Raw genomic sequence first — 23,926 nt, 5'->3', positions numbered from 1 at the left:
TCAGCCGATCCTTATGAAATTTGGTAGTTCAGACTGATTTGCCAAAAATAAAACCCAACTTCCTAACTTTAAAAACATCAAAGTTATGGCATTTCCGATCGTTCAGTTATATGGCAGCTATATGATATAGTGGCCCGATCCGGCTCGTTCCGACTTATATACTACCTGCAATAGAAAGACAACTTTTTGGAAAGTTTCGAGCAGATAGCTTTAAAACTGAGGGACTAGTTTGCGTAGAAACGGACGGACGGACAGACGGACAGACGGACAGACGGACGGACAGACGGACATGGCTAGATCGACTCTTCTGGTGATGCTGATCAAGAATATATATACTTTATAGGGTCGGAAATGTCTCCTTCACTGCGTTGCAAACTTTTGACTGAAATTATAATACCCTCTGCAAGGGTATAATGAAAGTAAGTACCAAAAAATGGTTTCTTAAGTTAATATAATATATTAATAAAATTGTTATGGTGTATAAATATTAATATTAAAAATGTGATTGCAATTAAAATTTGTTTCTATTAAAAAGTGAAATGAAAAATGAAAGTGTCGGCCACTAAAATTAAATTTTTCTGATAATTCTACTTAAAATCAAGATTTACCTGGCGTGAACTTTACAGCGTTTAAGCCATGTCTCTTGAGATAGATGTAGACCGAATCGTATTTTGGTTGAGTGTGGTTGACAGTAGCACTCTTATGATGACAACGACAGATCCAGCACCCGATATGGATAGAAGGGCTGCAAACGGGTTCTCCGCTCTCGGATTCTCCATGTGAAAGATCAGCGAGCCGTGCACTAAACTGGCTGCCCGGCAGCGGCGGGTAAATATTTAACTTAACAACTTGCCACCGACCGGAGAAGAAGCAACAAAAGCAGCGGTGGCTGCAAGAACAACAACGTCGGACCATAAAAAGCATAAACCGCAAACTCCAAATAGTTTGGACGAGGCGATGAAGCGGGGGCGCGGAGTTCCCATATAAACAAAACAGCTGTAACGTACTCAAAAACCAGCCAACGACCAGCCGAGGGCATACCTGCCCACTGTACCTCCCACCACCCACCGCCCACCACCTCCTCTAGTAGTTCCGCCTGGGGAACTCATCCCGATCCTCTGTTGCATCGAACAAAGGAGCCAACTTCTGTTCCATCGGTCCAATTTCGTTTGAACGAACCAGCGAATGTGCACCGAACATGGGCTTCGAATGGTCTGACAGAGAAGATCACTTAATCGACTTAAAAAAAAAATATTTATTTAAGGCTATTCCAAGTTCATATTGAAAATATATACGACTTTAATTCATTATTGTTACGCTAATAATGTGTATTAAATAGAATATACGAAATATACACTTTTTTTTGAAACTGATCGTAATACATATAAATTTTAAGTATACATTTTTTGAGATATATAAAGTTGGCACAATATTTATCCATTTAATCTGTTTTTTTTTTAAATTTCTAAATCTTGATGAAATATTTATATTTTAAAACACTAACACAACAAATTACCAATCTTCTAAAACAAAATTCAAATTAAAAAAATTTTAAAAATTATTTATTATTTTTCCCATGGTATCGTTGTACTTCATTTTTATTTAGAACTATTTGCTTACAGAAATTAAATTAAAAGTATTACAACGCCTTATGTAAAGTCATGGTTAATAATAAACAACAATATAGGTTAATGATAACCGGAAGATTTAGTATTTTAATTTATATCATACTCTCCAAGTAAATATTTACCGAATTTTAAAGGTGTTTAAGTTCCGAAAACAATGTGATTGCTGCTGAAATCGAGTGACAGCACTGCCAACTGCGCTGCTGATCGGCGATCGTTAACTGGACTTTCGGTTTCGGCTGTGAATTTTCAGTTCGTCTCGGGACTTCTAAGCGATCGGTTTGGTTTGTGTTAGCTCCGCCGCGCCAGCTGAAAATTTGTATCTTACAGATTGCAGCGAGTTTTCGTTCGTTTTTTTTCGCTTGGCATACGGAAGCGGCTAACGCAGAATCCGGGAAAGAAGCAGACGAGGAACCCCATATATATTCCTCCGTTAATTTTATAAATATATTTTAAAAGCCCCATTCACGGTCTTGCTTATAATTTATTGTACAAAAAAGCCAAATGCCTCGTATCTGTTTATTGTCAGCGCGAAAACTCAATTCAATTTATTGTTTGTGATTGCAAATTTGACATAATTGTGTTTTGATTTATTTGTGTTTCGGAGGCATCTTTAAATAAGGCATATATATTTTGGAAACGATTATCACTGTTTATTCTCCTACCGCATTGAACTCGCGGGTCAGTTGGAATTTATTCGCTGTGTGTAAGTCGCATGCAAATATTGTTAATTAATTGCAATTATTTATGAATTGAATGTGTGTCAAGCGAAGTGAGACATTTCCTAGTGCATTAATCTTGCTCAAAATCGCCTAACCGATCCTGTCGCAAATTCATATGTCACTTATGGACGTAATTTGCATTTTATGGTGCGGCTAACTAAGTTGTCTGGTGTCTTGCATTTATGTGCCTTAACTGCTAAACAATGCTAAAATGGACTCTGAATTAATTATCGTGTGAACTTCAAGACAATGTCTATATTAAATTCTTGTTAATAAAATTATTAATTAATAAGTGGTTTACCATGTAGGAAGTATTGGCTTATAAAGTATACTGATGATTATTTTAATATATTTATCCATAAATAAGAGTACCAAATGCCAAATAAATTAAGCACTGATACCTTTTTTTAAATTTAAAAAAATTTGAAATATAAAAACAAGTCAAGCAATATATTGGAAAGCTCATTTTCATTTTGTACCATTTTAATTTAATTTACGTTTAACATTTTAAATTTTAATATCAACCTGTTTTTGATTGGATATCTTTTAAATCTCTTTTAAACTGTCTATCTAATGCATTTTAATATAAATATATTCTTGGCTTAGATAAGGTAAGCATTTTTATGCCCTAGCCTACTTTTATGTCAACGCATTAGGTGGATATGTTAATTTTATGACATTATCACCATCACAAATTTGTTTAAATAATGTGACAAAAGCGGAAAATGCAAGATATTTGAATAATTTTATTAATACTTTCCATTGTTTTGATTGGCTTGGGAAACAATTATGCAAGGGCTCAAATTGGTTGTGTTTTGTATTCTGCATTTTGACACATATCGTTCGGCAGGTGCGCAATCAAAATTTGTAGTTTGGGGCACGATCCGTTGAAAAGCGATCGTGCCTTCCTGCATATCATAATCTGTAGGCAAATATTGAAGGGGGTGAAGGGGAAAGGGGGGTTTGTTGGTGGCGCATGTCCATGAGTTTCTTGTTTTTCCTTAGCTTTGCTAATTAACCAAAGTCATTTGCATAAATTACGCAGCTAACGGTAACTGGGTTTATGTCTTTTGCCCGGCTTAGTTCCCCGAACAAAGTCCCGGGTCAGCATGAGCTATGGCATATGGAATATGGGACCAGGGGGCATGTGTGGGCGTGGCCTCCGCCCCCTTGCAGCTGCAAAGCAATTAGCAAAAGACTGGACATGCCAGCAAATTGAGCTCTGCTGTTGAAGTTTTTCCATTTGCCTTTTTTGGGCCGCTGCCATTGTTATTGAAATGAGTTTTCGCATATGAAGTTGAACTTGCTGGCGCTTTTTGCAGTCGAAAAAAATACCTTCAAAGGTTGTCTTTCAAAAATGAAATATTATCCAACACAAAAGATTGAAATAGAAAATCGTATTCAAGATAACCAATAAAAGGATATTTTTTTGAAAAAAATTATATAGAAATCTGGAACAATTTTAGGACTAATAATTTCACATTTTATCGGATGCTTATTTCACTTTTTAATTAAAAAAAATGAAAATATTTACTTTGAACTATTTGTAAGGCATTTATTATTGACCATTTCAGACCGACATATTTAGAGCGTTTAATGTTACGAGAAATTTAATTCTTATAATAATTATTATTGAGAAAAATCTTTAAGTTTGAACTGAAAACTAAATTGTCATGAAATAAATCTTATTAATTATTGTACTATTATATTATATTTTGCTAGGTGTATGAAAAGGAGGTGTTGGGAATTTGAAATGTCAAACTGTCGATGCTAAACATGTTGCATAGTTTTCGCTTTTCATCTCTGACTTTGTTAGGGAAGAAACGCAGCAACAAAGGCCAACAACATTCCTTTAATTGGACTGAAAAAGTAGAGTGTAAACAAAAAAGCCGCGATCGAGCGACCCATGGCCCCTCTCAGCTCCCCCCTCCCTGCTAACACCCCTGACCACCCCACTCCCAGTTTGTTGATCTTGTTAAAAAATAAAAACATTCAAAAGGAAAGAGGGGAGAAACGTCAAAAGTAAACGAGATACAAACTCCGGGCAAATGTGTCATGATTTTGCATATTAAAGACAGCGACACAATATCCACAGATGAAATAAAACACCATGTGAAATTTACTATCTAATGAAGGGGCTGCGACACACTATTAAACATTTAGCTGGCCGTGATTTTTCTACCCATCAGTGCTGTCTTGGCTGTCGTGGGAAAACGAAGACGAACCCGTCAACAAGAACAATAAACAAAACGGCGGAATGAATGAAATGTGTAGCCCCTCCACCTCCTCCTCCGTTCCACCGCAAATATTTGGCAATCTGTCAGATAAGATATATTCGATAATCGCCCGAAACGTTCGGTTATTGAACCCCAGAACAGCGTGAAAATTGTGGCAGCAGTGGGTGGCTTTTCATCTCGCATTTCCCCCCTTTTTCACACAATTCTCTGGGTGCGATCGTACATCTACTGCAGTTTTCCCGAGATCTAAGGCTTTTTGCGGCCCATCTCGGCTGTCCAGATAATGTTAATAAAAGCAGCGCTGAAAAGCGTTTGCAACAGCAACAAATTGAAAATTCGAATTTTCCCCGAGCCGCCATAAAAACAAAAATGCAGAATTACCAAACAAATTTCTCGTTGTTGGGAATCTCCTCGGCAGGCGGCGTTAAGCTCTTAGTTTATCTCTTTATAAGAACTTGAGGAGTGGCCCCGATTACACAAAACATAAATAAAAACGCATGCTAAAGTGGCAGCTGTTTGGAATTGCACAAAAAAAATGTTTAAAAAAAAGAGAGAGAGAGGCAGAGGCATTTAATTAACATTTAAATTGCTGGCCGTCGGAGAAGTTGTTAATTTAAATTACAGCGCTGCCCAAATAAAACCGAAAGATGATCAATTTACACGCCATTGAACACGAGTAAACAGATTCAAGAATCCGAAGAATATCCGAAAATAACGAAAAATTTGTACAATGATTTCGTTAATTAAGTAATTGGTGCAGTTTTAGTCATTCGTTTGGAAATGATTAATTTATAAATGCAAAAACTTGTATTTATAATACGGAATTGTGCTTTGCTTCCCTCTTTTTGTCTGATGTTTCCTCAAAAACTATTTTCCTGACAACCAAAACATGTCAAATGGAAATGAGACAAGCAATGTTTCTGTGGAGCTTGTAGATTCGGAAAATAAGTTGAATTCGATAAGAAGGAATTTGAAAAATAAGTAATTTATATTTTAATTTCGAAAAATAATATAATTTTTTATTTTTTATAAAATAAATTAAATGGGTGTGATTTGATTTTAAATGTTTATGGCTGATTCCTAGTTCATCTTTGTATTTATAAATTTATTGTCACATACAAATGATTAGATTCTCTTTATTTATTTTTTAATCTATACCTGTTGTATTCACTTTTAAAATTAGAATAATGTTTAAATTGGATTATTTATCTAAGCTTTTTGTTTTTCGTTTTGCTGTTAAACGCTGAACCACGTTTCTGGGAATATAGATTAGATTACCTCATATCTAGACCTCACCGTATCCCACATCATCCTAAATTTCTTGATATTTGTGTGCCTGTACGCATCTCTGGTGATTCATTGGCCATAGCTCATGTCTGGGTCAGCTCACAGTTGCAGATACAGATATAAATATAGTCTCAGATACGGATACTCCCACCGAATCCGTGTCTTGTCAGGGTGACAAAAATAAAGTTGACACTTTCCTCGATGCCCCGATTCCCCGACTCTGTCCACTCCTCTTCAATGTTTAGCCCCTGATTTATGTTCTGGGAAAACAAATCAATAACATTTAACACACACTAATTTCGGGACCCACAACATTCAGACATTGGAGAATTTATGGCAGCCTTTGCATAAATTCCAGCTAAACTGCAACCACGACCCGAAAGTTGATTTATAAATAATTATTGTGGCATTGCCAGCTATTAATTAGAGATATATCAAAATATAGCCGCGATCGGTTGTGGGCTGGCTTCATATAAATATATATCTCGGAATACATCTCCACCTTTTCGGGTTCAGACAAACGCCGCGAGATTTGATTTATCTCCGGACTGACCGTTTTTGGCAATCCAGCAAGGTCAAGGCGAGTTGTCAACACGGCTTAGATTTCAATGGAATAAAGTTGTTTTTCCCTCCGGTTCGATTTCTTCAAATCTTTGCCTTAATTTTATTTCCTTTGTCTTTTATTTGTCTGTCTGCAGTCTCGATTAAGTTTTGTGGCGGCGCCCGAAAAACCTTTTTACCATTTTTTGCCTTTTTGCATTTCTCGGAACTTTTGCAGAGTTATGACAACTGGTTGGGGGTTGGGTCTGACATTTGGCAGTCATTTGAGTGGCAGTCGAGCCCAAGGGGTTCCAGGGTTTCACTTACTAAGAGGCTTAAAACCACACCTGATTGATACTGCCCCTGCTCCTTTTGATTTTCATGAGATGCATCCGAAAAAAGGGTCAGACTTGCCGCATTTGCCTTACATACTTACAATTTCTCAATTCTCAATCTTCGGCTGGTTTTTTAATTAGCGCAGCAAATGTTAATGATGACTTGGGTCTGCTGTCATTCGAACCTATAAAAAGTTCTTCGGAGTTCTTCAATTGCATGTACACTGCGAAAACAATATAGATGAAATTGTAGTGTCAACAAAAAGTTAAAATATTAAATGTAATATTATATTTAGAATGGTATAAGATTTTATTATTTTTAATATTCGGTTTCAATTTTAAATCAATCTTTGCGAGGTTTGTAAAGCATGACTATAATTTAAATTTTATGAAAATAATCAAGCTTCCTTTTAAAGGAAATATTGTAAAATATATTGGTTTTTTTTAGCAGTGTACTATTTTTTCAAATTAAAAAAACAAGAACGGACATATGTTAGATCCACTTTAATGTGCTGGGCGTTTGGAACCATAAATTCAAGTGGAAGCAATGAATATTAATAAGCTCACTGAGCAATTGCAATAATGCTTTTTTTTATGGGTTAGGGTGGTGCGAGTGGTGCAGGGTGGTGCGTTACTGACAAATGAGATGCCACTGCTCCACAGTCCCGCAGTGCGTGAAAATTTTGAAAAATGCCCCTGAACAAAGCCAAAATTGATGCACTTTTCGCTTCCGGCTTCGGTTCACTCCACTTTGCTTCACGTTTTGGCAGCTCCTGCCGGTTAACTGTTAACGCGTTTACTTTTCTTTTTGTTTAACGTGTGATTTATCAGCCAAAAAAAAAAAAAAACAGAGAATAATAATCACAGTCACCGTCATCATCGTCGGATGTGTTGAACAAATTGCCTTTGTCTCTGGGCTACAAAAATTCGAACCTTACTTGGAAGTGTTAACCACTCGACCATGAAAACCGTTGGCCCCATCAAGAACTGGGTTCGAAAAAGTACCCACATTACTTCCTTAAAACCATTTTCATGATGCCTTTAAGTCTCGGAAATTAGTAATTCATGTTCTCACTTTTTTCGATAATTTTATTAGGCCATGAAAATACGGAAACTATTTTGATCCGTTTAGTTGCTCATATTGGTTTTAGAAAGTATTCTTTCTTAAATGTTTTTTGAACCCTTATTTTAAAAATATATTGCTCTGAAAAAATTCCAAAATTAATTAATGGATCTATAATAAAATCAATGTTGTAAAAATAACTTGACGATTCTCATGTCATATGTCTTATTCATCTAGTAATTGTTTTATTCGAAGCAGTGAAATGATTAAGCTCAATCCTAATAATACTTGCCAAGTAAACCTCTTTTTTTGCTGATCCTGAGGCCTTGTCTGGATTCTAGTCAATACATTTATGCTACCTTTCAATTACCCGATGATGGACAGACAGGTCGGCGCTCCGTCAGACAAAGGAATCGGTAATGAGGAGCGATGGATCCGTGTTGTTGCTTACATTAAGTGAGGCGTGCAAAATGCCTAGGAATTTGAATGAGAACGAAAGTGAATGTAATTGAATGGAAGATGGGGGTTTTTGCAATGAAGAAACAAGTTCAGCACTTAATAAAGTCAGTCTTCAATTCTTTTTATTTTACTTGCAGTTCCTTTTAGCGAATTGAGATAGCGGGACATCATCAACGAAATGCCAGAAATGATTTACTCCAGCTATTTTCTGCTGCTCTGCTGCACAATGATACTTCTGGGAACGGCGGTATCAGGTGTCCAGAATGGTAGTTTCAATAGCACTAGTCCTCACCAGAACCGAACACATCGAGGACATGGACATGGCCATCGAACGCGTCATCAGGGAAATTACTTGCCACCAAATCAGAGGCAGCAGCGCAGATTGCAGTCGTTGAATCAGGCCAAATCGGATGTGGAACTGCTGCCCGGGGTCACCATGCAGGAGGTCACCAGATTACGACGGATTCAGCCACTTAATCCCTTCAACAAAGGGCAGACACGACGCCTACACCAATCAGGACCTCCCTCCGAATGGGATTATAATACCTATAATATCCTGACCAACACGTATGGACCTCCTCCACCGCCGATGCCTTCGTCACCACGTGCGGGAAAGGGCGAGGATAACACCCAGGATGTGGAGTTCATCGGAGTGCGAGAGCGGGGAAGGGGCTACTCCTTTGTGCCATCGGTCAGCACTAATGCTCCACCACCGAATCTCAATAGGAGATCTGCGAGTCCTGGTTTTGGCAGCAGCATGGGCACCATTCCACCTCTTGTTCCGGCCAGAAGGGGCTATAGCTATAGCACCACTACTCCTCCTCCGCTCAACACCATCACCACCGAGAATCCCTTCGAGACGAACACCATTGGACGGGGCTATCCCTCAGATCCCAAGGAAATGGAAAGGTAAGTGGATTTTTGTTCAAATTAATGGGTTCTTAAGTGTGGAGTCGAAGATGAATTATCTTAATATTTAATTTATATTACTAATATTTTATTTTCTGAACATCTAATCATTAAGATTAATTCCGTATCCACGATTTGGTTTATATCGAGGTAATTAGACAAGAGAAATACATATTTTTGGTATGATGATCAGTTAGATGCTAGTCTGATTTTGCTATAGGAAATGTGATAAAATCCCTTGAGTATCTATTTGACTGGTGAACTTTAAAGATACACAACGTAACTAGCTAAAATAATAAACCGCTTGAAAATATTCAACATCTTATCCAAATAAACCAATTAAACGGCACCAAAACCCGTGGCAAAACTTATCGATAACCTTGCAGTATTCGGTTCGATGATCCATCGAAAAGAGTAATGATTTTGGGTCACACCCCTGGGATAGATGAAGCTGAAGATCTTTGGGGAGGGGCGTGTCCGATTGCATTTATCAGAGACTCAGCTCTTCGGTTCAAGGTTGCTGCAGCCATAAATACTCGCATGGCCGAAAAGCCGGCCGAGATTTACCTTTGGCCCAAGATCTCTCAGCTTATCGCGTCGCACATAAATTATTTAAATATTATGACACGCCGTGCTTTCAATGTCAGCAGCTGCGCCGCTTGGCAGCTAATTCGAGCCCAGCAAAAGACCAGTCCGGACCAAAATGCCAACCAAGTGGCTGGAAATTAGCCCCAAGGCCAAGTGGCCGTGATTTTTCCAACCAGCACTTCAATTGTCGTGTGTCAATTGCAGCGAATCAATGAGCGTGCACTTGTGTGTTCGAAACAATTGCAATTGCGGCAGCTCCCTAAGTGTAACATGCCGATCTTCAGTTAGATATGGCTTGTCTGCGCCCTCTTTTTTTTGTCTCTGTTTCTGTTTTCCAGCGATCTGGCCAAGATCGCGGTGGCATTGACTCGAAAAGGCAGTCTGTCGCCTCCGATGGTCGTTGTCTTTAAGGTAATGAACTTTAACGAGTTTGCAATTGCCAGTGCCGATGGTTTCTAATTGGAATTAATGCGAGTCTACTTAAGGGCACGGAGGAATGCCACTGCAATCCGACGCCTTTGCATCTGCCTCGGGTTCACGGCGCGTATGCGCAATCTGAGAGCTTAGTGCTGCAGTTGCAAATTATGACACTTTTTGATTTATGCTGTAACTGCCAAAATCGCGCCACAAGGCAAACACACAACCAGCATCATCAGTCACGGCACAGTGGCACAAAAATGTTGGGTCTTGTCCCACTTCAAATGAATTATAGTGTCATGTAAAAGGGATATCTCAAAAATCTGTTAATTTGTCTTGACTACCAGCAATTAAAAGTGTTTATAAAAATTTGGGCCACTCCAAAATTTTCTTCGGTTTTTAATGAATAAAAAGAATGAATCTTAAACTTATTTTTTTAAATTCATAAAATGTTAAGTTTTATTTTAAATTGAAATTTTAATTTGTTTTTTTCTAAAAGAATCTGTGGATAAATATTATATAATATTTCCCAGTGTATAAACTGAACAAATCATCTATTATCTGGTTTCATTTTCCACTGTGATTGCCTCAATACGTTGGCGCTGCTGCCTTGCCCATTTGTTTTTCTATTTATTTAAGCACTGCACGTGCACCGCCAAGAAACTTGCAACTGCAACGGCAAGTGGCAAAGTTGCAACAGAGCATATGGAAATGACTTCTCGAATGGATTGGCTCCGCTCCGAGATATTCACACGCCGCCATCAGCACATAAATCCCCTCTTACCAACGATCGAACCTGGTTAATGGCCAGTGCAACGTTTCAATTGCGGTTACAGACTCCGTGTTAATCAGCGTCATACGCGGCGATTTGCGGATAAAAGTGAACTTAAGTCGTTTTCCGCTCCTTTGGCTATAAACACACTGAAAAAAAACATTGAAAATCAATTTAAATTGGCAGTGGGTTTAAATACTCGTTAATATCATATTGGTTTTCAATTTACACAACAGCTGGGCATGTAAAAAATAATTATGTGGCCTATAGCAATAAAAACGAATTTATTGCTCTATAATTGATTTCCCATGATATTCTATCATTAATAAAAATCTTGAGAGATTTTCTTTACGTGCACAGCACTTACAGGGGTAAAATTAAGTTTTTAATTATCCACTGCGTGTTGTAACTCTATATGCAAAAGCCAAAACATTTGAACCAACCGAAAATTTGTTGTATGGCCCAGTGTTTTGGCTTCTGTTTGATAAATTCAATTGATGTCTGCACTGTGCATGTTTTGGCCAATTTGTTGTTGTGGCGTGGCAGTTGCAGTTGCATGTGTCCGACAGTTGATTGATGTCTGTTTTTTTTTTGTTTTTGCTGGCGGGGCAGATCGTATTGATTGACTTTTGATTTGCCTTCGCAGTTGCACCATCGATCGGGAGTGATCTGAAACGCGAGCCAATGAATTAATTATAGATTCCAGACTCCATATGCGTGGAGGTGTCGATTCGGGGAGGGTACTTGTGGCTCTGTGGGCGTGTCCCGCTTAAATGCCACTTGCAACTCGTTGGAGCTGTAGATACTCGTACCGATATCTCAAATGGACTAGCATAAAAACAAAGCAGGGCCTTGACTTCAATCAGCCGCAGCAATAAAGCCAAAAGCAACAATTGGCAAATGCACAATCAAATGAGACAAGAGCCAGCGCGGAGTTATGTGCACTCCGAGCAGCTCTATGACCCCAGACAGAGCCACAGACTGCACTCGAAAAAATTCATAGTTATAAAAATAAAAAACATTCGGAATTAAAAAGATACACTCACACACTTGCCATTTTTAAGAATTTTGGAGTGCTAAACCTAAAATTGTAACAAATTTGAATTAAATTTTGTATTTTATTCAACATTTAAAAAAAAAAAAAAATTATATTTATTCTTAATTATATTGTAATGTTGAATGCGTAAGGTTAAACCATAAAACTTAATAAGATTTTTAGAAGATACATTCATTAATTTAAAAACATCATTCAGTATTTTAAAAGTGTCTGATTATATATATAAACTTTGCAGAAAAAATAAGTTCTAATTAAGAAAAAAGGCACACCGTGTTCGAAGCTATAAAACCGATGATATATCTTTTTATGAGTGTGTGTCTTAGACGGAGGCCCAATCGCAGCTGGATGCGAGTCAGGGCTCGAGTCCGCCGCCTGCAAATTGCTTGTCAACAATCGACTTTGGCTTCGAAACCCAAACTCCAAACTCAGCGATAATTATGGACTCCAGGGGGGGAAACGCGGGAGAGTGACGAATGATTTGATATGCTGCGCTTGGAAAAACTGCACTTAGAATGCGGCTGGGCCTGTGAAAATTCGTTAACATTTTGCACCGTGAAGCATTGTGCTCAATGGCTACGCCTACGCGTGCCCAGCAAAAAAATAAAATAAAACCTCTGATGTCTCGAAGCCTTTAAGCTGGCTCTGGAGATGGAGCTGGAGTTGGAGCCATAAGCTCTGGTCTTATCTGAAGTCCAAGTCATGCCATCAGGCCAGGAAACCTTGGCCCAGGCAGAAGCTCGTTTAATGAGTTTTTCTTGGGATTCATGAGGGGAAACTTGGTGTACTCCTACTCTGGGCAACATAACTTGTACACGTGCTCATCAAAAATCAGCGGAGAACACGACATGATACGACATCAATTGAACAAATTGCTTGACAAATGCAAATCGCTGATTTGCCATCTCAATATACGTTTTAATTAAGATGGATTTCTCATTCAAGCCGCCGGAAACTTTATGAACCCTTATGGAAACCTTGTTATGGAGAGGTTTATGACTGCCTGCACAATTTGGTGACCCCAATTCCCCCCATTAGTCATGGTCAGAGTCACTGTAAATGGATCAGGCTGGGCACCTTTGGAGGTGTCTGTATGTGTGTTATGCATCTCGGGAAATGTCTCGATTTATTCGGGTCAAAGGTCTGACCAAAATATTTGTTACACTTTCCCTCAAGTGTGACATGTGAAGTATTTGTTGGAGTATCACTTTACCATGTGAGTTATTTACTCACGATATGAAAACCTATTCAAATGAATACATAACAATTAATGAATGAGTCGAGCTTACATTTTAGAAACGTGTAAAAAATACATTATTTTCTTGACACACCTCTTTATTTGAATTTCATTCATTTCCAAAGGTACAATCATTTTACAATTGTTGCAGTTTTAAATTCCGAATAAGTATTTGAAAATGTATTGATGCAAAAGACAATGATGCCTTAATAATCCAAATTACGATCTCTAGATTCCTATCTGAAAGCCAACTATACAGAAATATCTATCACACCTTAGGCTTTACCATAAACTATAAAGGAAATTTATTAAATGAATATGCAAATCACACTTTATGGTCTAAATTTACGCCTATTGTCTGCTGCTCTGTCCACGCCATGCAATTAGTGAGTTTTTCATATAAACATGAGTAAGTCACTCGCAACATGGATTGGACGGGGGACAGTGGACACTGGACCGTGGACAGTGGAGACTGGTCAGATGGACAGCTCCGTCACAATGGAACTGCATCGGCTCAGCGGTAATTTGCAAATCACGCAGCTTCGCATCTCAAGTTGGAAATTGGGTTAATGCAATGCTGGGGGGGATTGCGAGTGAGCCCGAGATGGAGACCGAAAGCAGTTCCCTGGCCCCAGACAGATTACATGGAAACCCGTTCGAGGAGTGGCTCGGGATGGGGGGTCATGTGGCTGGGTGATGGTGATGTTAATGGTGACGTTGTCTTTGCAGTGCTTTTGTCTTGCAGCCAGTACAAAATACAAAAGACAGCAAAACTGCGAGCGCCACACACGAGCACAAACCGAAAAGTCAGGCCAAAACATGACGCACAAAATTCCAGCCATACATGATACACTTTAAAAAAATTCTCACTAACATAGATTGGTTTAAATTAAATAAGTGACTCAACAACACATAAATTTTAAACTTGTCGTTAAATATATAGTTCTCGGTAAAGATATTTTGCTAATTGTTCTCATGAAGTCATCTCTCCTGATTGACTCATCAATCATCATCCTATCAAAGCTCCCTTAATTGAAATCACAATGCAAAAGTGTCAGAAATTCCATCTTTCTTAATTTAAGACAATGTTATTTTGACAAAAAACTTGATTTGTGGTTGATTTATGAAACAAAAGAAAAAATATTCAATAAGTACATTTGGCTCTTACTTTAAATTATTTGCGGAAGCTAATGGAAAAACAATTTACTATTTTAAAATATATGAAAAAGAGTTTAAAATACTTCATCTGCAGATGTGTGTTAATTGTATCGTTAAAATTTAATAGACTTTCTTTGAGATTCCAAAAATATTTTGATGAGAACAAATTAATATTTCAATTCAAATAAATGTCAAATTAATTTAATTTAAAATATGAGATGCTCTTCTGAATTTTAAATATTTAAAAATAAAATACTTTATCAAATTTTCCTATTTACATATAAATTTTCTCATTGAATTTCCCCTGAGTGTATCAGATAAGCATACTAGCCTGCAAGGAGAGCGAACAAGACACGCCATTTGGCTTACTTAATTATGTTGCAATTGGATACCGAGCTCTGCAACATACAACCTGGGATTTGGGATTGGGATTGGGATTGGGTTCGGGAGTGGAGTGGAATCGAGACTGGATAGGATCGGCTGGTGGCGCTGCACTTGCTCCACTGAGGGCGTGGGCTGGGCGATTCGTTGGAAAATATCTTCATCTGAGGCATTTCGGCAGCAGCTTCTTTGGGTTTCCGAAAGCTGAGGGCTTTCAAAATCGGTTACGGCCGTTTCACTCGTCGTTGCGCGATTTGGATCTCAATTTCAGCATTAACATTAGGTGAAACATATATAACAAAGGTAGCCGAGAATGGGGTATGTTAATTTGATGAAAATTTGTGTGCGTTTGCCGTTTGGTTGCGCTTTTGTTGGCAGTTCATCGGGAAGACCAAATGCCGACGAAGAGGTGGAAATACGTACAGCAAAACAACGTACAAAAAAATGGAAATCGTGCACGCCTCTTGCATTTCTCTGGCCTTTTCTTTGGCTTTTTTGGGAGATGGGAGAAGGGCAGCAGAGGCAGCAGCAGTAGCTCACGTTGCCACTAATCGGATTTTCGGCCACGGCTCGACACGGCCGTTGTTTAAACAAGTTTGGGGCATTAATCATGATTTACACACCGACACACACTCTCAATCACATTCACACTTTGGCAGCAGAGGCTGCTGCTGCTGCTGCAGGGCCTCCATAAGAAAAGGGCCCCGAATTAGTGAGGGATTTCGAATGCACAAAGAAAGAAGAAAAAAAAGGAAAAACGGGGAGGAACCCATTGACAGGCATCGAGATCGCTTATCGCGCGATTATGCTGTACGGAAAAACTCAAGGGGCTTGGGCGGCCACTGAACCCCACTTCCTGGGGCCTTCTCCCATACCCATCCACTTCTATATAATCAGCTCAGATTACCACAAAATAATGCTCCATCTTCATCGCGAAAAGCCCATTCTCGTCTCCAGTGCAACTGCAACTCGTACGCCGTCTGACACTTGCGGCAATTTTCTTTTCACTTTTCGCAACAAATTCTTTCTGCGTCTTTTATTGCATAATCTGGCCAAGAGAGCAAGACAAATTTACAGCCAAAACAGAACTGGCTGGCTGCAGTTAGCCGTGACTGGCGGTTTCTGCCACAAATTCTTAGGGTACAAATCAAATGCCTATTCGCTTTATCACAAAGTTTGCTATCGAAGAAATCTAATAGTTAAAAAAAGTACAACAAATGGTTTTTATTTAACTATGTTTATTGTAATTTGTAAATACTGAAATAAAAACTCATAAGTAATATTTAAATAACCAAAAACAATACCATTTAACGATACTTTCTCCAAACTTTCATTTACTTTCAATCATTAATTAATTTTAAATTAATTTTAAATTTAATGTATTCTATGACAAATTCGCCCATTCACTCTTTTTCAGAAATATTTTCACATTTTTAGCAAATAGTTTCGGTTTTCTTTCTCAAAATAAACCCATTGATTTAATAGCTATTTAAAATATTTGAGTGAAGCATTTGTAGGCATAAAACCTTAAAATACGAAAAGAAAGGAGTTCCCTGGGAGAAAGCCAACACATGGTGGCGAACAAATGATGCCCATATATTATCCCGATCTAGAAAAGTCCAATCTGATTTGTTGCTGACAAGTACTTCAAAGCGATGGAGAAATTCCAGCAGTACTGGCCTTTTTTGGATGAGGGAGTAGCGGTCGTGATGGGCCTTCTTCCCATGGGAAATGGTCTGGCTGGCCGGGAATCCCCTCCTCCGGCCTGGGTATTTGTCCAGTCGCATATTGGATTTCCACTTCACTCGCCGCTGAGTGCTGTAATAATTCTCTGTGCACATAGCTACAAAAAAGAACAAAACCGAAAGCGGTGGAGCTGCTGCTTCGGCTGCTGACTTTAGTTGCACTTGCCGGCCGTGGACATGACTGAAATATTATTAGAAATGGCGAGGCAGTGCGTCGTCGACGACTTTGTGGCATCTTCCTGGGAGCCCTGGTCACATGGGCGTTGCATTTTACGCTAAGTAAGAATCCAAATAAAGCTGGGGCAGCCGGACCAGGAAGCACGTCTAAAAATGTTCGCCTCCCCCGGCAGCTGCTTCATCTGAGGCTTCTTTCTTCATGGCTGTCGTTGTCGTGGTTGTTCCTCGGTTCCTCTGTTCCTGTTCTGTTCCTCTCGTCGTTGTTGTCGTCGTGGTCGTGTTACAAGGTACACTGAGAAATAACTTAAGAAATCCCTTTTGAAATTCGATTAAACAGTATTTTTCCAGAATGTATACTTCAAGAAACAAGCGTTTTGGTAAAGAAGAAATTAAAATATAACCTCGAGTTTAATCAAAATCTGTAATACTTCAAGTACTTTTAAAATTATTTTTTTTTTAATTTTTTTAAATAATTTTAAAGTGCTTTTAAGTCACAAAATATTTTACATAGTTATTTGTTATAAAAAGTATAGGTTTCATTAATCTATTGTAAATGTATGTGACTATAGTTTTATATTTTAGTCACTTCCCTTTATTTTCCATGTTTTTTTTATTTCAAAGAATAAATTCCACATTTTTTTTTGCTGTTTAGTAAAATGCAGAAAGGAGCAGTGGGTGAGTGCATCCAACGCGCCTAATGACGCAGTGCAGTTCGCTCTGTTCTGGAATTGTGCATTTGCTGGCCGGGCCAATTTAAATTCTAATTCCATGTAGCAAATCAGATTAGCTGCCCAGTTGGCGGACCAGGAATGGCCAAAACAGTTAGCCAAAGTAAACCGCACTTGGGCCGGCCATTACGGCCAAGTTTGGGGCCAGCCTCTTGGCTTTGCTCTTGGCCTGGCCCAAAACCGTTTTCACTCCTCAATTGCCGAAGTGGCCGTAAAAATTCATTTTACGACTGTGGCAACAATATTTTTATGTATTTATAAATTTATTTCACATTTCATTTGGAAACCAGATACACAGAGGTAGACTTGCACTTTTCTCCGGCATATCTAAGTTGTTTACGGCCGTTAAGTGTCGCCAAGTTTTTGTGGCTTAGGTTTTTACTATTCGCTTTAACTGTTTTTTAAATGCATTCCCATTGCAGTTGAATAGATTGATAAAATGCAAACAGGTTTCCGAAATGACCCAATCTCGAAAGAGGTCCATAAAAATGATTTAAATCGGGTTTAAGTTTATTGAGAGGCTCTTTATAATGCCGGGCCATCTAACTGGGGTTTCATTTAGGCTAAAACCCACTTTATCTGCCTAATTTGCTCAGCCATAAAAGAATTGTACACAAAGAAAATTTGAGTTCACAATTTTAATAAATTACGAGTCCAATCAAAAAGGTTTAATAAAATTCCCAAGGTTTAGCTTATTTCGAACACAATGAAAGGTTAAATATTAAATTCGTATGTAAGACTATATTTTAATTAAAAAGCAAGCTTTAGTGAAGGGTTTATTTTGACGCCGGTTAATATTTATTAATTTACGGGTTTTAAGTCAAGGATAAAAGTTCATGAAGTGCAGAAGCTAAGATCAATTTTATTAAAAGGCTGGCTTTTGGATTAAAGTGGCTTCATAAAATATCTTAAGGAAGCAGTTTTCTTTTAATGATTCTATAATCCTCTTCCATTTAATTTTATCAAGACATGGAAAATGACTCATCTTGAAGAGGGCACAGTGCCGAGATTTTTATGAATTTCGAGCTCTATCCATTTATTAGCCCAGGGTCCATATACACACTCCATTAAGCCCACACACCCGCTCGGGGTCACCTCTTGGCCTGCAGCCATCGATGGCTCATTAATTTCTGCGTGGCGGCCAATGAAAATAAATCGTAAATCAATAAAGCGCATAAGAAACTTTGGCCCGTGTTTCGAATCCCCACCTCCCTTCATTTTTCTCCGCCTTTCTTTAAGTGCATCTTTTGGATTTCTGTCTGGACTGACCAATATTTCGCTGGTTGCGTTTCTTGTAAAATTTAACAGTTTGGTCTTTTTGATTAATTGGCCCCCTTTGCATTTTATTTCTGGTGGCTGCTGCTCCTCGTGTGTCTCCAAAAATACAATTTTGATTGATGTTTTTATAATTTAATGGGTCTGTCGAGGGGAAACGAAAACCCTTGGACTTAACTGAGATTTTAATTCTTGTGAAGCCGAAGGAGAACGCTAAGGTCTAGCCACAGGTGTTCCGCCTTTCAGCAATTAAAAATTCAAATTTAATTTTAGCCTAAACGTTTCTAAACAAAGCAATGAAGCCATTCACAAACACACATGAATGCGATTACACTTTGTCTGGCGCTGTCTGGCGCAGCGGGATATATATACAATGCGTCGGTGGGCGAGGGGGCGTGGCAGATCGGCTGGGGGTCGGGGTGCATCGTCTGCATTTGCACCCAGAAAAAAATTGGGCATATTTTTAAATATTTCTCATTTCATTATTATCTGCTATGTGAATTATGAACTTAAATTATGCATTAGTAATTTTACCACCGTATTATAGTATTAAAATTTTAATAAATAATGAAAAGTCTAGTAAATAAAAGAAATTTGTAGTCATTAGTGGTCTGTTAGGGCACAGAATTGATCTTATTGTTTAATTTTTGTTTGTGTATTGAACCCGCTTCAAGATTTATGCAGCCAGCGGATTGGAGATGGAAATGGGAATGAGCATTTCATGTTGCACTTTGCTGGCACAGTTTCTTCTTTTCCAGCGAAGACTTCCGCATTTTGTTGGCCGTTCTTGTTATTGTTTTCGATTGAGTCTGTATCTTTAGCTGATCCCGTTGCCGTTTGTTTGGCGCCCTTAACGCTGAGAATGCTGGCGCATAAATAACGTGAGAATTATGGTACAAGAGAAGCCAGTTACAGCAAACAGAAACAGGAAAAGAACAGCGCATAAATATGCATGCGCGGCAATAAAGAAATTGGTAAATGTCCCGGTCGCAGGACCATTGTGGCCAACTGTGTGCCACTTTCCGCTTTTAAATCGCGAATTTTGGCCAACAAAAAGGCCAGCGATCGCAGCAGTCAGTCGTCACTCAGTGGCCACGTCACGCGTTCGCAATTGTTTTTGGCCCGCATTGCCAATTACGACACCATCAACGACCAGCAGCAGCAGCAACAGCAACAGCAACTGCACAGCAGCAACAGCAACTGCACAGCAGCAACACCAAACACCAGCGTTTATTCGCAGCCTCTCAAGCCTGCCAATTTATGGATGCACCTCGCTTTTGGGCCAGTTCGCCGTTTTTTTGGCAACCAAAATCAAAAACCGCTTATTATCAGCGATTTTTATGTTTGTCTGCTTGGGGCCAAAGGTCTTAGGAGCATTGGTACTTTGGATTTGGGTTGGGTTTGAGAAGCACAGGGGCATCATATTTATGAGACACAGAAGACACAATGAAGTGGAAGTTGGGGTCTACTAGTACTATAAAGGCCAAAATAGGTGTTTGTTAAATTAACTTGAATTTAATTATTTTTTATGCATTTGAATCATTAAAATATTATTCTGTAACATTTAATATTTTAAATAAATTCCATTATGGTAATTACATACTAAATAAAGATTCAAACAAAATCCTTGATAAATATAGCTCATTTAAAAAAAAAAAATTGTAAGTCCTTATGTTGCTAGATAAACTATGTAAAATGAATTACAACTCATACTGAATATTCATGCGATATTTCTGTCAACGGTTTGACAAGCACTCAAATCGGGGTTGACAGCCACTGAACTGTCGGTTGCGTGAACTGGAGCACTTGGTTGCCTAGTTGCCAATATGCCTGTTTTTCGTGGCTGCTCCTCCAAATGCATTTTGTTCGCCGAGCCTGGCAAACAAATGACATGCCTGACATGGCTGCAAGTCATCGGTTGGGAGCGTGTCGTGTTTGTCATCGCAGATACGCGTACTCCACGCCGCTGACACCGCAACACGCTCATATCGCTCCGATCAGCTGGCACTTTCCAGACACATGTGACAATTGCCCAGATCCCACTCCCAAATACAACCTGTTGGCCGAGACTCTGTCGTTATGACAGTAATTGGCCGCCGTCGTCTGGAAAAGTCAGTTTCACTTTTGCAGATGATGAGCCGCTGATTTGGGTCAGCCCCTGCAATCCAATCCAATGCAATCCAATCCAAGTGCAATATTTCACACCTCGCTCTGGTTTTCCTTGGACTTTTTTTCAGGCGGCACATTTGCGTGCAACAGCGGACGGTGACGATGCCCGTGAAACGGACGGAGGTATATACCCGTCCCACCTGGAAGCACGTGGCCACGCCCTGCCAGACGCCCACCTACACTGGACAGATGTGCACCCGGGTGCAGGTGGTCCACGAGCAGGCCTACAGGGACGTCATCGACCACAAGACCGCCCAGCAGATGAGCTACGACTGCTGCTCGGGATGGAGCCGGGAAAGCCCGAGGGCGGATGCGTGCATGAAACGTAAGTAATCTAAAAGATGGTTGTTCCTGACATTAGAATTATACCTTGATTTATAATTTTGGATGTTGTATACTGCATATTTTATGAATATCTAGTTTCAAGACCAGTATCAGTTTTCCCTTAAAAGATCCCCGAACCACAAAAATTAAAAAGACACATTTTTATGAATGTTAGATTATACTGTCCTCTATTAAAAAAACTGTATAGGAAAAACTTATAGCAAGAATTAAATTATACATTTTTAAAAACCTGGGGGAGTATACTTAATATGCTACCAAAATTGCGTATCCGACTTGTTAGCCAACCCAACTATTTAATGATCGCGTTCTAATTTAACAATTGATTTCTTTAAAGTATTCTCTTTTTTTCGGGTCTTTTTGGCATAGTAAAATATATTTTTTTCTGATCTAGAAAATTAATTACTTACCTAATTACTTACTATGCTTTGCAGCTGTTTGCTCCACGCGTTGTCAGAACGGCGGAAATTGTACGGCTCCAAACACTTGTAGTTGTCCATCAGGATACACAGGACGTCAATGTGAGCTGGATGTGAACGAGTGCCGGACGGAAAAGCCCTGCGATCAGCAGTGCGTCAATACGCCGGGATCCTACTTCTGTCGCTGCCGCCAAGGATTCGTCCTGCAGGCGGACCAACAGAGCTGCAAGAAGGTGTCCACAAATGCGGACGATGCCTTCGAGGCACGAGATCTAGAAAACGACATAGATGACACGGATGCGGAGGTGGTCACGCGGCTGCAGAAGATTGAAAAGTCACTGGCCAACGAGCGAGTGCACACCAACGAGCTGCAAAAGTCGCTCCAGGCCACCTACAGTGTGGTGGACACACTCAAGAGTCGGCTGAGCACGCTGGTAAGGATTGTTCAAAGGATTTCTAAAGATTTATATAATTTTCAGTGATAGTTTAGTGTCAAAATTACAGAAACACAAAAACTTTAAGATTCCTTAAAAAAAAGGGTCAACAAATTTATTAACGTTAAAATAAAAATTTAGGAAAATTAGAAATAACTAACATGAAAATGGGTCCAAAATTTTATCAACGTCAATTTGAAAATTTTGAATGCAGATTTTTAGAGAATCGAATTACGAGTCTTTAGAGGTATGCCACTTTGGAATCGGATTAAATTTGGTAAAGTTATGGACTATGGAAGTCCAATTTTGAGTCACACTTTTACAAGACATCGGAAAATTAGAAATAACTAACATGAAAATGGGTCAAAAATTTGATCAACGTCAAATTAAAAATTTTGAATGCAGATTTTTAGAGAATCGAATCACGAGTCTTTAGAGGTATGCCACTTTGGAATCGGATTAAATTTGGTAAAGTTATGGACTGTGGAAGTCCAATTTTGAGTCACACTTTCACAAGACATCGGAAAATTAGAAATAACTAACATGAAAATGGGTCAAAAATTTGATCAACATCAATTTGAAAATTTTGAATGCAGATTTTTAGAGAATCAAATCACGAGTCTTAAGAGGTATGCCACTTTGGAATCGGATTAAATTTGGTAAAGTTATGGACTGTGGAAGTCCAATTTTGAGTCACACTTTTACAAGACATCGGAAAATTAGAAATAACTAACATGAAAATGGGTCAAAAATTTGATCAACGTCAATTTGAAAATTTTGAATGCAGATTTTTAGAGAATCGAATTACGAGTCTTTAGAGGTATGCCACTTTGAAATCGGATTAAATTTGGTAAAGTTATGGACTATGGAAGTCCAATTTTGAGTCACACTTTTACAAGACATCGGAAAATTAGAAATAACTAACATGAAAATGGGTCAAAAATTTGATCAACGTCAATTTGAAAATTTTGAATGCAGATTTTTAGAGAATCGAATCACGAGTCTTTAGAGGTATGCCACTGTGGAATATGATTAAATTTGATAAAGTTATGGAATGTGGAAGTCCAATTGTGTGTCAGCCTTTTACAAGTCTTCGTAAATATAGATATAACTAACATGAAACAAAATTGGCTTAACAAGTTTTATTTATTTACAGGAAAAGCAGGCTCAAGATGTCAGTCGACTGCAGACGAATCTGTACAAGACGGAGTCGCGGACCAACAAGCTGGAGGGGATGCTCAACCTGCTGCTGAAGTGCCGCAACGGTCCCAATGCCAACTGCCCCTAAAACAGAACTGCATTTCCCTACGCTATTATTAAATGTTAGTTAACTTAATTGACCACTCTGTTTACGTGTAGCGGCTCCTGCTTGTAAGCCATTCCCGAACGCGAGTCGAGTGCCTCTGTAGTCTGTAGAATCAGCCCTCGGATCGGGCTATTAGTACTTAAGCGAACGTGTCATAAATGTATCGAGATCTGAAGTTGTAGCCGTAAGCGCACCACCGCACTCTGCACCACCCAATAATGTGGGTGGTGCACCGATTAGTTTCTGCATGTATCTGTATATAATTTTAATGTATATGAGAAATCACTGCACAAATAAATGCAATTTCTGATTTGAGTAGGTTTCTTTTGTTGGTGGTTTACGGAAAATGTTTTAATCTTTCTGATGTTCCGGACTTAAAAATTAAAAAATAAATGTCCAACATTTTTAACTGGATTAATAGAAATTGTATGTACATCAAAGAGTTTTAAAGGGTTTGAATATGAAGTTCACAATTCATCAATATTACATATTAAAAATGGTAAAAATAACCATATATTCTTTTATTTTTTGAAATAATATAACCAGA

At 38.7% G+C, this 23,926-nt stretch overlaps 1 protein-coding gene across 3 annotated transcripts; it reads left to right on the top strand.

Moving 5' to 3' along the window:
* Positions 1-1,891: 1,891 nt before the first annotated feature.
* LOC108052053 (latent-transforming growth factor beta-binding protein 1) lies at positions 1,892-23,694 on the top strand. Of its 3 annotated transcripts, none has more exons than XM_017134373.2 (5): positions 1,892-2,306; positions 8,406-9,177; positions 20,947-21,203; positions 21,655-22,073; positions 23,230-23,694. In XM_017134373.2, the coding sequence occupies exons 2-5, from the start codon at positions 8,447-8,449 to the stop codon at positions 23,359-23,361; spliced, it is 1,539 nt and encodes a 512-aa protein (XP_016989862.2). In that variant the 5' UTR covers positions 1,892-2,306; positions 8,406-8,446; the 3' UTR covers positions 23,362-23,694. The 3 variants fall into 3 exon arrangements, with proteins under 3 accessions (XP_016989862.2, XP_016989860.2, XP_016989861.2); XM_017134371.2 differs by having other exon boundaries at positions 1,892-2,331; XM_017134372.2 differs by lacking the exon at positions 1,892-2,306 and adding an exon at positions 8,207-8,225.
* The last annotated feature ends 232 nt before the right edge of the window (positions 23,695-23,926 follow it).

The sequence above is a fragment of the Drosophila rhopaloa genome, unplaced genomic scaffold, assembly GCF_018152115.1.
Source record: "Drosophila rhopaloa isolate 14029-0021.01 unplaced genomic scaffold, ASM1815211v1 contig_163, whole genome shotgun sequence".
Classification (NCBI taxonomy): Eukaryota; Metazoa; Arthropoda; class Insecta; order Diptera; family Drosophilidae; genus Drosophila; species Drosophila rhopaloa.
This window is presented reverse-complemented; position numbering and strand designations above follow the sequence as displayed.

Excerpts from the sequence above, each read along its gene's own strand:
- LOC108052053 (XM_017134373.2), top strand. The coding sequence starts at position 8,447 with ATGCCAGAAATGATTTACTCCAGCTATTTTCTGCTGCTCTGCTGCACA. Across the intron at positions 21,204-21,654 it reads GGCGGATGCGTGCATGAAAC|CTGTTTGCTCCACGCGTTGT; the intron begins GTAAGTAATCTA and ends TATGCTTTGCAG. Across the intron at positions 22,074-23,229 it reads AGAGTCGGCTGAGCACGCTG|GAAAAGCAGGCTCAAGATGT; the intron begins GTAAGGATTGTT and ends ATTTATTTACAG.